This window comes from Arachis hypogaea, chromosome 16 (assembly GCF_003086295.3).
Source record: "Arachis hypogaea cultivar Tifrunner chromosome 16, arahy.Tifrunner.gnm2.J5K5, whole genome shotgun sequence".
Taxonomy (NCBI): domain Eukaryota; kingdom Viridiplantae; phylum Streptophyta; class Magnoliopsida; order Fabales; family Fabaceae; genus Arachis; species Arachis hypogaea.
In genome coordinates this window covers 40,380,567-40,397,437 of record NC_092051.1, presented here as the reverse complement: position 1 = coordinate 40,397,437, position 16,871 = coordinate 40,380,567, and the positions used below count along the sequence as shown (strand labels likewise).

At 35.0% G+C, this 16,871-nt stretch overlaps 3 protein-coding genes across 4 annotated transcripts; 1 reads left to right on the top strand and 2 right to left on the bottom strand.

Annotated features, from left to right (window-relative positions):
- The first annotated feature begins 1,293 nt into the window (after positions 1–1,293).
- LOC112759156 (uncharacterized) lies at positions 1,294–4,974 on the top strand. Of its 2 annotated transcripts, none has more exons than XM_025807977.3 (8): positions 1,294–1,655; positions 2,382–2,783; positions 2,921–3,083; positions 3,259–3,541; positions 3,671–3,743; positions 3,830–3,920; positions 4,017–4,096; positions 4,580–4,974. In XM_025807977.3, the coding sequence occupies exons 1-8, from the start codon at positions 1,557–1,559 to the stop codon at positions 4,769–4,771; spliced, it is 1,383 nt and encodes a 460-aa protein (XP_025663762.1). In that variant the 5' UTR covers positions 1,294–1,556; the 3' UTR covers positions 4,772–4,974. The 2 variants fall into 2 exon arrangements, with proteins under 2 accessions (XP_025663762.1, XP_025663763.1); XM_025807978.3 differs by lacking the exon at positions 4,580–4,974 and adding an exon at positions 4,178–4,571.
- A 421-nt stretch (positions 4,975–5,395) lies between these two features.
- Positions 5,396–6,999, bottom strand: LOC112757017 (uncharacterized). Its single transcript, XM_025805616.1, has 5 exons — positions 6,976–6,999; positions 6,656–6,922; positions 6,054–6,438; positions 5,584–5,955; positions 5,396–5,487 (listed from the first exon to the last, which is right to left on the bottom strand). Exons 1-5 carry the CDS (start codon positions 6,997–6,999, stop codon positions 5,396–5,398), a joined length of 1,140 nt encoding a protein of 379 aa, XP_025661401.1.
- Positions 7,000–8,307: 1,308 nt separating this feature from the next.
- On the bottom strand, positions 8,308–13,653 carry LOC112759155 (uncharacterized). The gene is made up of 11 exons (XM_025807976.3): positions 12,951–13,653; positions 12,275–12,589; positions 12,088–12,196; positions 11,904–11,997; positions 11,337–11,424; positions 11,148–11,231; positions 10,527–10,623; positions 10,342–10,429; positions 10,123–10,228; positions 9,951–10,043; positions 8,308–9,122 (listed from the first exon to the last, which is right to left on the bottom strand). Exons 1-11 carry the CDS (start codon positions 13,116–13,118, stop codon positions 8,727–8,729), a joined length of 1,638 nt encoding a protein of 545 aa, XP_025663761.1. The 5' UTR covers positions 13,119–13,653; the 3' UTR covers positions 8,308–8,726.
- Between the last annotated feature and the right edge of the window lie 3,218 nt (positions 13,654–16,871).

Sequence of the window (16,871 nt, the reverse complement as noted above, 5' to 3'; positions counted from 1 at the left end):
TACTATTATAACCTATCCAATCTATATTGGGTTTTGAAAAATCAACATCATGGATTTTTTCGAACTCAACATACAACTCAATAATGAGGCTTGTTCTCTAGTTTAATGGTAGGTAGAAAATATTTCTTACTTACTAGCTTCATCAACCACATGTATTATTTGAAATTAAACAAAACCATCAAATACTAGCACAAACTACCTATACAATATTTGTCACTATCTTCAACACTTGATGAGCTATATTTTGAAAAAGTACACTTTTAAACAATAATAACAGATAGATTCTCATATAAAAAACTCACATCCTCATATATATTAGGTAAAATCTGACCATTGTAATATATTTTTAAACTAACATAACCTTCCATTCTATACTCATCACACTCACTCAAAGTTTTTCACTTCATATACAGAATAAAACTCTTAAAAGGAAGAACAACTCCAAAATTTTTCACTTCAAATGCAGAATAAAGCTCTCAAAATGAAGAACAACTCCACTTCTGCGTTTCACCACAAGACAACACAACACTTATTTTATAGTTGATTTTATATTTTTTAATTCCTACTAGCACAAAATGTTGCTGGTATTTTTACAAAATGTTGTCGACTTTTTTATTTTTCTGCAACGCGTTAATGGTGTTTTGACCAGATTATATTTTAAAAACATGCCGAATATCAAAACATCAACGGCGCTTTAAATTTTTTAATTAGAAAAAATTAAAATATTGGGGCAGTGCCATTTTGTGAATCAAACTTTGTTTTTATTTTTTTAATCAAAACGCAGGCATCATTTTGTATTTAAAGAATTAAAAAATATTGACATTTTGTGTCTTTCAAAAGGTGAAAATTGTCCATAGCAACGTAAAACTCACTTACACAAAAATAACGAAGCATATCACACAATTTATTACAATATAAAAGAAATGAGCTTAAATTGTCACTTTCCATTTAATGATTATATATACTACATGTATAAAAAAAATACAAATTTATAGGAAAAAATAAAATCTCTTCTTAATTATCTTTTTTTAAAAAATTTATTATTTGTAAGGAGTTTTTGTGTAATTTAACGAAGAATTAACTAAAAAACATTCAAATACAAATTCCACCAAAAATACAATTGAATGGAGTCAAAGAAAATCGATACAATAATAATATACAAAGAATTGTTAGTTGTTAAAGCACTTCTCTTGCCAAAATGCTTGAAGGATATGAAGGAATAATAATTAGTTAGTTATTGTGAGTGATTCTTTTTTTTTTTTTTAACTTTTTGACTTTGAGGCATCAAACTTTAAAATGTTTAACACCAGAAATTAAAAAAAAAAAAGTTGAAAATGTCTGCTTCAATCTTAGTTGCCACTTGTCTCCAACCATTTCTAATTCCATATTCTCTTCATCTCTCTCTCTCTTTCCAACTTCCACGATCTGCATCAACATTCATTCCCTCAAAACACATTACTAAGACTTGTCTGAATTTCCATTGTTCATATGATACTTGAATAGTTGTGTTGCTTTGAGCTTCTTTGTGTTCTCCACTGAATTCCTTCACTTCAGCTATGGCAACTCAGCAACAAGAACAAGACTTTCCAATGCACAAAGAACAAGTTGATGGTATCACTACCACTGCTACCGTAGCTCACACTGCAATTCATAAGGTAAATTTTCATTTATTTATTTGTTCATTTTTCTATTTTTCTTAAAGTTTACAGCTAACTGTTTCTACTTTCGGCAACTTATATATCTCCAATAGAATTCATATGGGGAACTGTGTTTTGTTCTTGGTTGATACCTTTTGTCATTGATCATATCTTCCCCCTGTTTCTGACCAATAGGAACTTTAGCTGTAGCTGAGTATTGGAATTTGAACGCTTAAAAGATTCCAATTATCCATGAGCATCAAAGCATACTCATAGTGCATGTAACTATTAGTACTAACTAGGCTGATTAGATTCCTAAACTACACTATTGAAAAACTTGTATAGTTTTCCTTTTGTTTCATTGGATGCCTATTGATTGGTGCTGGTTAAATTCCAAAACTACATTACTGGAAACTTCTATACTTTTATTTTTAAACTATTAAAATGGTACCTGAAAAAATCTGATGCTGACAAAAATAACTCAAAAGACGATTATGGATTCTATGGCTGTCCTATACACTCAGTGGCATATTTAAAAGTTACATGAAATTAGATTGTGTTCATGACATAATTTTGTGGTAAAACATCACATGCATAAGGCATATGCATTCCATGAGAAAAAGGGTAACCGTCATTGGTGTAAATCTTCATAATTGAATTGGTAATGCTCCATCTGAAACACATGTATGAGAGACATTTGCATCTGAAGCTTAACAAAGGCTATGTATGATTCTTCATGTATAGGGTGTAGAATCAAGTGAAATAACTGAACTACCTAGTAGACAACATGGAAGAAGGCAAAATCTTATGTTGGAGATACCTGCAAGAAATCTTGATGAAGCAAGAGAGGAATTCTTGAGAATTAACATGCCTTCTACAAGTCCTGCTTTCTCCAGTATCAATGAGTTACAACCAAAAAATAAATCAAATATTAAGGCCCTTATTCCCAAACTTAGCTTTAAGTTAGGGAACACTGAAAAGGCTTCCATTCTAGCACTTGAAGGTTCTTCCACAGAGGTGCCGAAAAAGCCTATGATTTCGAGGACATTATCTCTTACAAAGTTGATCACACCTAGAGGGAAGAAGATGTCATCTTTACCCGTGACACCAATTGGAGGAAACACAACCAATATGACAACATATGTGGTTAGCAGCGATCCAATTTTCTGTAGAATTTTCATAGTTAGCATGCTTTGATCACAATTTTGAAATGAGCTGCTCTCTCAATAACCATGATTTAAACATTTTGTTACCAAATGGTTCATACTTTCCTCATTTTACAGAGAAAAGGACAGCAATCATCGATCCATCGTTCGCGGTCAGTTCCTGCACTTAACAAAGATGGGAACACATCAGTAGGTGTGATGCTGCGCATAGTTCCTACTACGCCACGGTTAGCTGGTAGCGCTGCCACAACATCTATGAAATCTTCACCTGACATTACTGGTGACTTCCTTCTTCATGTTTGTATCACTTTAACAGAACGCATATGATCACTAGTTAATGCAGGAGACCCTTAAGATTTAAGTTAGTAATTCGAAGATCTCCAAGCACAAGTTATCTTTACTAGGACATTCGAATAATAACCACATTGTGTGTGTATGTGTTTATTCTGGTTTAGTTGAGAATGAGGATGGAGAGGACATTCCTGAAGAAGAAGCTGTGTGTAGAATATGTTTGATTGAACTTGGAGAAGGTTCTGATACCCTTAAAATGGAGTGCAGCTGCAAAGGGGAACTAGCATTGGCGCACCAAGAATGCGCGGTTAAATGGTTCAGGATCAAAGGTAACAGAACATGTGATGTGTGCAAGGAACAAGTTCAGAACCTACCTGTCACTCTTTTACGAATTGCGAGTACTCATTCACCAAACTTCTTGATAAGTAGCCAAGGTCAGCAATACAGGCAAGAGGAAATATTTCTTCCTTTCATCTCCTATCTCGCATTTTCTTTGTTTGAAACACATACCAAACATAACCTTAAATGTTGTTTGCCAACATGGTACAACAGAACTAATGCATAGAATTTTCTCAGGGTTTGGGAAACTGTTCCAATTCTTGTGGTTATCAACATGATGGCTTACTTCTGTTTTGTTGAGCAGCTTCTTGTAAGTACAACTACTGGACGACTTGGATAATTCCCTTTGGTCCAAAATGTAATCTTAATGATGAGATACCATTATTCATTGGACAGGTTTCAAATATGGGGTCTGGTGCCATTGCAATATCTCTCCCATTTTCTTGTATATTAGGCCTTCTTGCAAGCATGACATCAACAACAATGGGTAAGTCTCTCTTTTTCTTCCACTATTAGCCTATGCTGTGAACTTCGAATCCTGCCTTTGGTATTATTAAACTGATTCCTACAATTTTGTTCTTAGCGAGGAGAAAACATGTCTGGCTTTATGCGATTGCCCAATTTGTTATGGTGTTTCTTGCTGGTCGTCTTTTCTATTCACTGGTAAGGGAAATTTGTGTGTTACTTTGTAAAAAGACAAATGATTATTTCAACTAAAGAAAAAAATATTTTATTGGCATACAGTCTTGCATACTCATATAATTATCTTGGAGCAAGGATTGAGTTGTCTCTGTGTAACCTCAAAGTGATAAGTTTAAGCCGTAGAAACAGCTAATGATATAAGTATCGAGTTAGACTGCATATATTATACCCTTTGGGTGCAGCCCTTTTTTCGGAGCCTGTGTTAACAAGGATGCTTGTGTACCAAGCGGCCTTTTTATACTATCTTGCTCACTGGTGGACACATACTTGCTAACTTTGGATGGGATGTAGGAACCATCTCATTATGTGGATCCCATACCCCATTTAGTTATTTAAGACCCAATGTACATGACAGAAATTAATACAATACACATCTCATGTAATAAACTTTCAACTGTACCAATAAAGCACACGTAATAATTGCTTTGTTTAATTCCGTGACAGCTTCATGTGCAAGCAGTGCTATCTATGCTACTTGCTACATTTACTGGGTTTGGAGCTGTAATGTGTGTAGCCTCTGTTCTGTTTGAGTTTCTGAAATGGAGGAGAAGATGGTTTGCTCAGTTGAATCAGCATCAGCTTGGTTCCCAAGAGGTGGCTGTACCAACTCATCAATCATCTGCAACAACCACTTAAGGCTGACATAGCTTTACACTTGAATAATGCTTCCTTCAGGGCACGCTGTGGCATCATAAAACGCATTTCGCTGTACATAAAATATAATGTATAGACAAGTTTGAGCACGTCACTATTATTCTCCAGTGTTTCTTCAGTGCAAGCTTGAAGAAATTGTCTTTATAATACCATTTTGAAGGAATCGAAAAAATTAAAAGTAATAAGCAAGGTTGCGAGAACCGGACTGGTCAATAAACCAGTGAGGTCACTGATTCGACCGGAGTTCAATCGGATTCAACCGGTTTAATTAAATATTAAATAAAATTATTAAAAATCTAAAAATAATTTTAAATATATAAATTTAATAATTTCTAACTTAATAAAATTTAAAATTTCACATAATAAATTATCCATAACTTAATATTAGAAGTTCACAAACAACTTCAAACATCAAAATTTATATCTAAACAAAAAAAAAAAAAACCCACATAATGTTCTACATTTAAAAGAAACCATTACTAGCAAGTTTTCAACTAATCAAAGGTACAACTCATCAAAAATCATAATTATCATTAAGTGTTCCAATATCTCCATCATAAACAGGTAATCCAAAGCCACTATCATCAGAAGTACCACCAAAAGAAGCTATATTTGAAGAATCAAAGTACCACCAAAAGAAGCTATATTTGAAGAATCAGCGACGTCAGACAAATCCACATCAACTTCCACATCTCCATCTAATAAAATAAAATAAAAAACCAAGAAAAAATTAAAGGTATAACTTTACAACAGATATCTTTAGTAAATGAAACAAGTTTTGCTATTTCAATCACCTTTAGGATATGAAGGCATAGCATTATCCGTGTAAATTAAATTTTCAATGCCTTCGATGTCTCTATTAATAAATTCAGGATCATCTTCATCCGCCATTACCCAGAAATCTATTGTGTCAATGCTTTGAATGTCAATTGGATCATAATTCTTCTTCTTGCGATGCATTCTAGATTGAAGGCGTAGATTATAAGTCACATAAACAATGTCACTTAGCCTTTGATGCTCTAATCGGTTCCTCCTCTTTGAATGGATTTGTTTAAAGAGGCTCCAATTCCTCTCACATCCGGATGATGAAGATGTTTGATGAAGAAGACGAATCGCCATTTTTTGCAAGTTAGAAGCACTCCCACCATGTAGCCTCCACCATTCACCTACCAGGATATGAAAGTCAAACATCAATTCTCATTCAATATTTAAAAAACCTTCAAAGTAAATTGAACATAGAAATATTTCAAATATAATAACTTACCAGGTTCAAGTCTCTTAATTGCTTTCAAAGCACTTTTCTTTCCAAAACTTCCTTTTCGATCTCGATACAACTGTATCTCTTGCATTGCGGCAACTAAGTCATCGCAAAGAGTTTCAATATCAAATAAATCAAGCAAAGATTTCAAGATATTTGGCTTCTTAACAAACCCCTCACTATAGAAAAAATCTGGATTCAAAAAGTATGCTGCTGCATGGAGGTCACGCTTCAAATGCTTATTCCACCGCATTTTCAAGATACTTGTATAAGGTGTGTATGCAGATTTTCTATTTCTAAACATTATCTTGATAGCAATTTTGGCTCTTTGCATGCCCTCATACATGATACCTAGAGAAGGTTTCTCATCAGCATCAACAAGCCTCAATAACTTAATAAGAGGACCAACAAGCATAACAGTAGTAATACAATCCTCCCAAAACTTACTATTCAAGATAATTGAGCTAACCATCTTCCCGTTGATCATATATACTTTTCAAAGTAATGAAAACAGTAGCAAAATGTGTAACTCCTGGTCGAATAATTTCTTTCCAATCTTTTCTTTTTCTAAGCCATGACAAGAAAATCATATGATTGTAAACAAATACAGTCACTTTTGAAGCACGAGAGGCAAGGTCAGCTATGTGAGAAATACTTGCTATGTCTTTCAAAATAAGATTTATGCAGTGAGCAGCACAAGGAGACCAAAAAATGTTTGGATACTTTTCATGAATGAGTTTTCCAACAGATACATAATTCGCAGCATTATCAGTAACCTCATGCACAATGTTACTAGACCCAACCCACTCAATAACCTCAGCAAACAATTTAAACAAGGTATCAGCAGTTTTTATCATATCAGAAGCATCAACAGACTTAACAAATTACATACCAGCAGGACAATAAACTAGAAAATTAATTAACGTACACTGCCTTTGATCACTCCAGCCATCTGCCATTAGTGTACAACCAGTGCTTTTCCACGAGCTTCTATAGCCTTCAACAAGCAACTGACACTCCTTCTTAAGATCGGCCAGCAAATGAACTCTCATTTCATCATATGACGGTCGCTTGAAACCAGGTCCAATTACAGCAACGCCGTCCAAGGCAGGTTGAAAGTAAGGCGATTGAATTGCATTGAATGGTGGCGATGCGACTGCGAAGAGGGGAGATTCCTCTACTGGCTTCTGGCTTTGGGTGATTTCTGATTAGGGATTAGGGATTAGGGCTTCGTTAGGCGTTTAGCCTTTCTTTTCTTTTCTTTTTTTTTAAGAGGCAAAACGACGCCGTTTAACACTTTTATTTTCAAACTAAAAACCGCTAAAAAATCGGACAGTTCTTTCGGTTCACCGGTTTAACTACCGGTTCGATCAATTTTTTTATCGATTTTTTGCCGGACGATTTTTGATCTTATTCGGACCGATTAGGTGACCGATTTTCGATTATTTCAGTTGAACAACCGGTCCGGTTCGATTTTCAGAACCATGGTAATAAGTAATAACAATGGATGGCATTCTGCTGTGCAATAACTAGAGTAAGACATCCGTGATGCGCTGAGAGCAAAATTAGTTATACTATATAATATATATTTAAAATGCTACCTTGTTTAGAAATGCATTAGATAATATATAAATAGAAAATATTGTGCAATACATTCATTTAGCAATTTATATATGATTCAATATAATTATTCAACGAAAAGAAATACAATGGAAGATATACAATTTTAATGTAAATAATAATTGTATTTAGCTGTTTCTTTTTTATTCAACTGAGTTAATGTATTAAATTTAATTGATTAAAAAAAATTTAACACTTTGTTTAGTGACATATCAAAAGTGATATAAATTTTATAGTAGTTAATGATAAATGACATATTAATACTATATAAAAATTTAATATATTTTTTATATTACAAAAACGTAAAATTGCTATGTTTGCAAAATTATTGATGTAACACAATTACAAAGCAATATGGCATAAATTAATTCTATTACATATTAGTATCGATTTTTATGTGATATAAATAGATGGTAGCCGAAGTTGGTTTTATTCCGTAAAACCCATTAGTACAATTCCATATATTATTTACACGTGACAGATTATTTTTTGTTCACACTGCCATTCCAAACACCGGTATACTGCACTTTTGTTGCGAGTAAACTTACTGTCCTAAACTCGGAACACAATTGATTCATTGCGAGGATTCACGATGATCACAGCTGAATCAATTTAAATATTAGGACAGCTTCATCGAATATTAATATCCTGAAAAGAGGGCACCCTCACCGACCTCAGATTACATAGCCAAACTATTCAGCTTTATACAATTCATGTTGGTGAAACCAACAATTAAAGAGCTAACGAAATAAATAATGGCTTGTATGCAGTATGCGCTTCCGAAGTATCGATCTTCATGGACCAATTTCACATTATTCCTGTAATCACTAATCAGACATCCTAATAACAGCCGTTCTGTAATTACAGGAGGCGGCCAGAGAGAACTCTCCTTCCCATCCTCTCGCTGCCAACAATGGCATTCTCATCCGCAAATATACAGTAAAACCAGTTGGTTCATCTTTACTAGAATCAACATGTTAAAAACTAAGGGAACCAACTGGATAAAAGATAAACAAACCATTAAAAAATTTGCTTGAAATTCCCTTTAAATTTGGAATGTCATTGTTTGTAGCTAGAATTTCCAATCTTGCTGGAAAGTGAAGGCTTGTCCTTAAGGCTGGTGGCTAACAAGTTTTCAGAGTTGCTTGATTGGCTCTCGGCAACACCAGGTCTCGTCCAGATTTTTATGTGCCCCTCCCGGCAGGCAGTGAGTACAGATTCCTGAGTAAATATCAAGCCAGAGAGTGGTTCGGTGTGCACTCTGTGAGCAACCAATGGGGAGATTTTTGGAACATCACGCATACTTGGAGCAGGTTGTAAGGTACCCAATGGAACAACACTGTCCCAATGGGATGACTGGCTTCCAGTACTGTAAGTCGGAGATCCGCCAGGAGGACGCCTCAAGGGCACTACAATCTCATCCATTTCCAGGTCCCATAGAAGTAATTGAGTATCCTGACCACCAAAACATCTTAGTACCAACATTTGTGTGGAAAATAAAACAACATAAGGAAACACATCCAGATACAAAATACAGGAAATTCAATAACAAGGCATTTTCAAAATTTTATTGCACATCTAATGGTGAGTTCAATGAAATTTAATAAATGTTAAGTTTTATTGAATGGATATCAATGGGAAAAGTTTTCATTCTATTGCCCGGTGGCACAATGGAGGCCGATGAAATGAAAAGAATTTAGTAAGTTTAATTTTAAGTCCATCCAACACCACTCAAATTAGAGTGGAAGGAAAACAAGACTTTTGGTGTTTGAATATCCAAACAACGAAGATTAATGGCATTCCATAATCTCTAATCAACAAATAGTCTAAAGAATTCAAGACATAATTTTGTAAATACCATTCCCATGTTCTAATGTTCTGCAAAATGTTTCACTATGACTGTAGGAACTAGCACTGCCTAACAAAATCAATCATATGAAGTCCAACAGCTGCTAAACCCATCTACTCCATTACTATGTAAAATGTAAAAAGTAATCCTAATTGTTTTTCATCCCTTCAACTTTCAAGTAGCTTCAAATAAGCATATAGTTGACATCAAAGCCTCTTAGAAACTAGTCACAAATCCAATAACTGAAAAGCTTGACCCAATGAACAATTTCCCAAAATTTCTTTCTACACAAGTGGATCCAGCAATTCATTTTCAATCCTGTCAACCAAATCTTGGGTAATACGAAGAACCATGTGGAAAATTTTGGAAAGTATATAACCAAAGCTACAAAAAGAACAAAGGAAAAATCACAATAATAGCAATATTATGGGTACCTGACCGACCGAACCAAATCGATACATCACGTTCTCTCCATTATCACTTGAATTTGGCGATGACCAATATGAATCAAATGCCACTCCACTTACCTGATCACAGCATTTGACACACATTAATTCGGTACAATTGTAGAAACATTTTCCAACTCAATGTTACCAAGCAACATACCCATGAGTTATGTCCCTCACCCCATGCTACAATCTTTCGATCATCCATGCTCCAAACTTGAACTAAATCATCTTCTCCACCCGTCAAAACATATTTCCCATCCATGCTGTTGAAATAGTTTTAATCATGATATTGCATTTTCAAATAATGAAATCAACCAGAAGCAACTAAAAGTAGTAAAGAAAAACAGAATAATTGACTGAGATCAAACATTCTCACCTCCAAGCACAACACAACAAAGCCCCATAATAACTCTTTCCACCACATATAAGTTGTTCTTTTATGTAATCAAACACTCGTAAGTAGCCTGAAAGGAGAGAGTACGATGGAATGATTTATTTATTTTCACAACAAAAACAAAGTTGAACTAATATAGTATTGATGGTGTTTAATAGAAGATATACCATCTCTTCCAACAGTTGCTAAGTATGCTCCATCGGATGAGAAAGAAAACATGTTGATTGAACCCTGGCATATATGCCATCTGGCTATTGGGTTACTCTGCATAGGTCAATAAAAATGAAATACATCACACAAGAAATTCTCCTGAAGTGCAACCTCTAGCATTAATGGTTTCATCTGAAACAAATAGAAGCATCAATCAAGTGTTATATGAAACAACCACAACAATCTAGAGGAACTAAGCATGTTGGTTCTATGTTTGTAAAATTGATTCTTGATGAAATTGATTTTATCAAAATTGTTACGTGACTGGCTGATTGCAATGCAAAGTGATTTATATGTTGAATTGTATTTAAAAATAGATTTGTCCCTTGAAATATCCCAATGATTTAAAAAAAAAAAAAGTGATTATCCAAGCATATATTTTCTGCAAAAACTCTTCATTTGCATCACTTTGTGGTGATTTTGTATATCCCACTGGCAATCGAAACATGCACCAATCATATATTATGGCTGCCAATTAAAGCTGTATTTAGCTACAGTAAATTAATAGTCCAAATAAACAAATGGAAGTTGCATACGTAAATTTTACAAAGAAACTAAACATAAGTCAAACTCAATACCTTACTATAACGTGCATGCACAACAGAAAATTGAGTTTGATCTTTAACAACTGGGAATGAAGAATCACCAGCACTGTCTTTATTCTGAAATGTGGGAAAGAAGGGTAAATAGTTGTTCAACTGACCATTAGAAACATCATGGTAAGTACACCCAAGATATGTTAAGTTCTCTAGATAAGTAAATCTCACCTTATCATATACGAATAAATTTCCATCAGCATGAGCAACAACAAAAACTCCATCACCTCCTGGCACCCAAGCAATGCATGTACAACGACTGTTCAAATTAAAATGCATCAATCATAATTTTTTCTAATCAGTGTCCTTTTGACATCATATTCCAAGTTCCAAACTTCCAATAACATCTCAACCACAAAATGTAAAGAATTAAAACCACTGAACTACATATTAACATTAGTATGCCTTACTCAGTAATAGCAAATTGCAATATACACTTTATGAAACAGTTAAACATTGTATGGATATACCATACTGTATGGTAACAAAATAAAACGTTTTCCCCATTGAATGAAAGCAACAAGTGCTCATGTCTGGCATGGTTCCAAATCATTATCAAGCCTACTGAGCTGCTGACAGCCAATAAAGTGCTCATGAATATCAAAACTGAGTAATTCCTAATATTTAAGTCACTGAGAAAAGAGCATGAACAAATTATGTCATACAATACCTTTGGCTTTTGACAAAATATTAGAACTTGTATTTATAGAGAAAACATCATAAAGGATCAATCCTTGCCTGTTACTGACGGTACCATCTTTGTTGTAATGCTGAGCCCCAACAAGCTTTTTGCCAACATCCTGTAATTGCTGTCTCAGTGATACTGAGTAGACTACAATAATACAAACAGGGAAAAAAAATTCATAAAGCTTAAATTTTCCTTAAACAATGGAAATGGAAATTTTAATGAACACTTATTTACCATCTCCAGAGGTCAAGCCAACAAGCAAATCATGTCCATCCTTAGCATCAGGATCAAATGCATGGCACACAGGATTTGAGTTACTAAAGTGAATAGACTTTATTGGGTCCTACAAGTAATAAGAAATCTCTCTTTTAGCGAATCCAAAATACCAACAATCCATCACAACCCAACCCAAGCAATATACCTTGTCTTGAGAATTCAAATCACTTATGAAAATTGCATCTCCGACATTGAAGATCAAGTAGGTTCCTTTGCCGTCAAAATTTGGATTAGCCAGCGAACTACTTGAACTGGAGGCACCAATTGAACCAATCCTACTCGTTCCTCCATTACTCTTGCTTCCACCATTGCCCCCAACAAAACTAAGCGCTCGGCTTCCATTGCTTCCTCCCAACAATCTAGCTGCCGCAGACCGCACCCCACTGCTGGCACTGAAACTTGAAGAAGACGCAGTCGGGGTCGAAGGCGCAGGTTTGTCTTTGAGATGTGCAAGAGTAACCTGCTCATGGGTAAACCCAAACCAACAATGTGTTAAAAGGAACCACACGGCACTTCAACTTAACAATCACTCTTGGAAGAAAAAAGCATTACAGAACTCATCTCTGAAAGTCAACAAAACTAAATTCACAACGGGAAAAAACATTAAAAAATAAAAATCACAATGAATACAAGATATTTGAATGAGACAGATTTAGAAATGAGTGTAAATGAATCGGAAAAAAAAAACCCTAGCAATAAATGGAAGCAAGGTAAAGTATGATACATTGAACTAAGTATGCGTTGAAGAAAGAAGATAGCCTACAACCCTAAAAAATAATAATAATGAAAAGACTGTTGATAAAGCAAGAAGAAGAGGAGACCTGAGTAACGGTTTTGCCATGAGCATAATGAAGAAGACCAGAAGGGTGAGTCTTCTCGTATTGAAGCTTGTATCGGCCCTCAGGGGTTTTGAAATAAGTCTTGAGCCCAGGGGACTGTGCGGTTCCCGATGACGACGGGGACATCATGCCGTTCGAGCTGTTCATCATCCTCGCGATCGACCACGATCATCACATAACCCCTACTCTCTCTATCTCCCTAGGGTTTCTAATCAGAACCTTCCTTCCAATTGAATCCCAAAATCGATTCCAATTTGGATGGAGTAGGTCTCGGTTTTCGAGTTTTGTATTTCAGTCCAGATCGGAGGACAAGACGAAGACGAAGACGAAGACGAGAAGAAGAAGAGAGAGAGGGGGTTTGTTAGAATAAGGTGGCTTGTGTTTTGTGTTTTGCGGCTTATTGATGTGATGATACGCTGGCAACACCAATTGCAAAGTGGGGGAAAATGGTGGGGGTCTTCCTTTCTTGATGGGAAGAACCGCCTCCCTTTTGGTCAACGCATTGGACGGTCACGATTGAGGCATCATTATAATTTCTCCTTTTTTTGGCATTTAAACTTTGAAGACACTATCAAGGAACTACTTCACTCGCGCAAATGACAGATAGGCTTTGCTTCATGACCATGAGCCAACTGCTACTACAGTAAGGAGGCTATGATTTGATTTGGTTAGATTATATTAGATTGGGTTAGCGTTATAATCAGAATTAATAAAATAGGACAAGGACAAGTGGATCTGATGCCGGCACTGGCATTGAGGTGAGGATCCGAAGCACAGTCACACACGCCCCATTCTGCATTTCTGCTGCCATCCAAAGCTAGGCCCAACTTTATTTGGAGAATGCAAGCTCATCAATACTCATGGCCCAGCCGAGAGACCTATAAATATCCCACGTAAAGCCATTGTATTCATGACAAAAAGAAAACCCACTATTGTCCCAAAAAAATAAAGAAACCCACCGGCTTGGCCAATGAAATGTAGCTCAAATTGCATTTGTTCCCTTTCCATATAGAAACTGGGTTCAAACCTCGTTTCATTTAACTTGCCCGAAAAAAAAAAAAAAAAAACCTGTATTGCACTTGTATTAGCATAGCCAAACAAGGTATTAAATAAACAGCTGGCTACATACACAAGCTTTTTTAGCTTACAAGTAGATATAAGTTGGTCTAATCCCAACAAAAACAACCCTCACATCAACGTACGTGTAACCACGCGCTCATCAATCGTTTCAATAGCGCGCTCAAATTATGAAAGACGCTTCTTCTTACTTGATCAAAATCCTAACTCTAAAGATTCAAACGACGCTCGAAATCTCTCAAGAAACTGTTAAAATTATTGCGAAAACTCGAGGAAATCTACAAGAAAACTTCAAAATCTCCATAAAAAAACATAGAAACAAAAGATGAAAGATTATTTAAGGTACTGTTTTACTAATCGTCCAGTTTTTTTCACTTTTCTCTTCTCATTTCGATCGCGAAACACTAGATAGTCATATTTCTATTTATTAAGTAGATTCATTATGTGTTCTTGATTTAAAATACATATTACTGTTCTCATCATACTGTTCAATCGGTGATAACTATTTTACGTACTATTTCACGTATAGTATAACATATATTTTCATGTGTTTTTGAGCATGTTTACATGTTTGAACTAAGTTTGTAAAAATAGAAACTTTCTCTGTATTTCAAGTAAATTCGTGTGTAATTGGTGCTGCTGTTCTTGAATATTGTTCTTGTGCTTCTGGTGTCATTTTATGCATTTTGATTGACTTGAATATCATTTTAAACTCATATTATGTCATGTAATCTAAAAAATAATAAAAGTATATATGGCTGGTATTTCAGTGTATATCAAGCGAATTCGACTGTAACTGGTGATGTTGTTATCTATTAACCTTATTTTTTATTCCTTACAGTAAAAATGGCAAGGAGAAACGCTGCTGCACCAAAATATAATGTAACACATATATCTTAGACGAGCTCAATTTTTTCTTGTATAAATATAATGATTCTTGTTTTGTTTGTTTACAGAAAACTCATGATTTGAGATGCTCGACAAGACTCCTGAATGAAAAGTTCCAAACCATGAGCGATGAAAAGAAGGCCATTGTCCAGGAATTGAAATTTGATGGTTTGATGCACATCCCTCCAATGAATGTACCGCATAAGCTCTTGAAGGAGTTGGCATATTCATTTGATTTGATAACAAACAGATTGGACACCCGATACGGTGTGTTGACCATCAACCAGGAAAATATAGGAGCTGCCCTCTGCTTGAATGCATCTGGTAACTGGTTACATTAACTGTTATAGTAGAGGTGTATATGGCTGGTATTTTGGTGTATTTGAATTGAATTGGAGTGTAATTGGTGATATTGTTTTGCTGCTTTTGCAGGGTCGCTCTTTCCAAGCAAAGTTAATTTTAAAGAGTTTATTGAGGAGGACAAGCCAGTTTATAGAAGCTTCCAAGGCAAAACATTGAAGCAACTGACGTACTTGATGATGGAGATCGGTGTTGACCGTGACGAAGATCGGCTTACGTTCAAGAAGGTATTCATCTTTTACATTCCAATGTCATTCTTGTTGCCGACAACAATAAACAAGGTTTTTCCTGTCCACATGCCTCCGATTTTTCGTGTGGACACCATTTGCAAGTAGAATTGGAATGGCTGTATCCTCGACTTCCTCATTAAGGGCATAAGTGAGCACGTCTTGAAAAAGAAAAAATCAATTGATGGCTGTCTGTATGCTTTGATGATTGTATACTTTCATGAATCTAAACACAAAAATAAGACGGCAGATGGAATCCCTGGACCACCCTGGGTGATGCACTGGACTAGGGAGTTGCTGCTTGAGTGGATAAAAGCTGAAATTAAGGGTCATATGGTAACTAAACAGAATCCTTCTTTAATTTCGGTGTATTTATTTTATGTATATGATGTAAACTAATGTTTTACCTATTTTAGGGCATCATCAGGAGGGCAGAGCTGAAAGAGAAATTGACGAGAGTGAAAAAGAAAGAAAAGAAGGAGAAAAAGAAAAAAACACAAAAAAGGACATTTCATCGGAAAGTGATAGTGGTACTTCCTCTGAGTTTGATTCTGAACAAGACTCAGAAAAGCCACCAAAAACAAGAAAACAACCAACTAGAAAAGCAAAAAAGTAAGTATTATTTTTCGGTAGATTTTGTCATTTTTACTGTGTTTTTTGACTCATGATTGTTTGTTGTCCAGAATGGTATCCAAAAAGAAGAAGCAAATTGTTCAGGATTCCTCTTCAGAAAGCCAAAGTGAATATGATAATGAGTAAGATTCTCAAATTATCATTTGAATAGAGAGAAAACGGAGTTTTGTCACGTATTTGAGTCGCAAACGAGGTAGAGGCGCTCTCCTTAAACTCATTTTATGTTGAAGAATTGTTATAAGTCGGATTGATGTAAAACGATATATTTTTTGTGATTACGTGAGTTTTATGGATTAAACTGAGTTGTTTTGGATAAATGATTGATTTCTTGATTGATTAAATTGGTTTTTGAATTGTAGTATAATAATTATTAAGCGTATGAATGCATATTGATAATTGTGGTTGAATTATTGTAATTTACTGGATTGGTTAGTTCGAGTTCTGGGTTTTTGTTTGATTTATCGAAAATAATTTTGGGGATTGGAATTGATTTGAGATATTGGAATTAGTTTTGTTTGATTTATCGGAATGATTTTGAGAATCGGAATTGATTTGAGATATCGGAATTAGTTTTGTTTGATTTATCAGAAATGATTTTGAAAATTGGAGATGGTTTGGTTGAAATTCGAGAAGGGTGACAAAGTCCAAATTTTAGAGGAGAAGCTGTCGAAATTTTTGTAAAAATTGGAGACTTGGTTTGAAGTGTTATTTAGAAAAG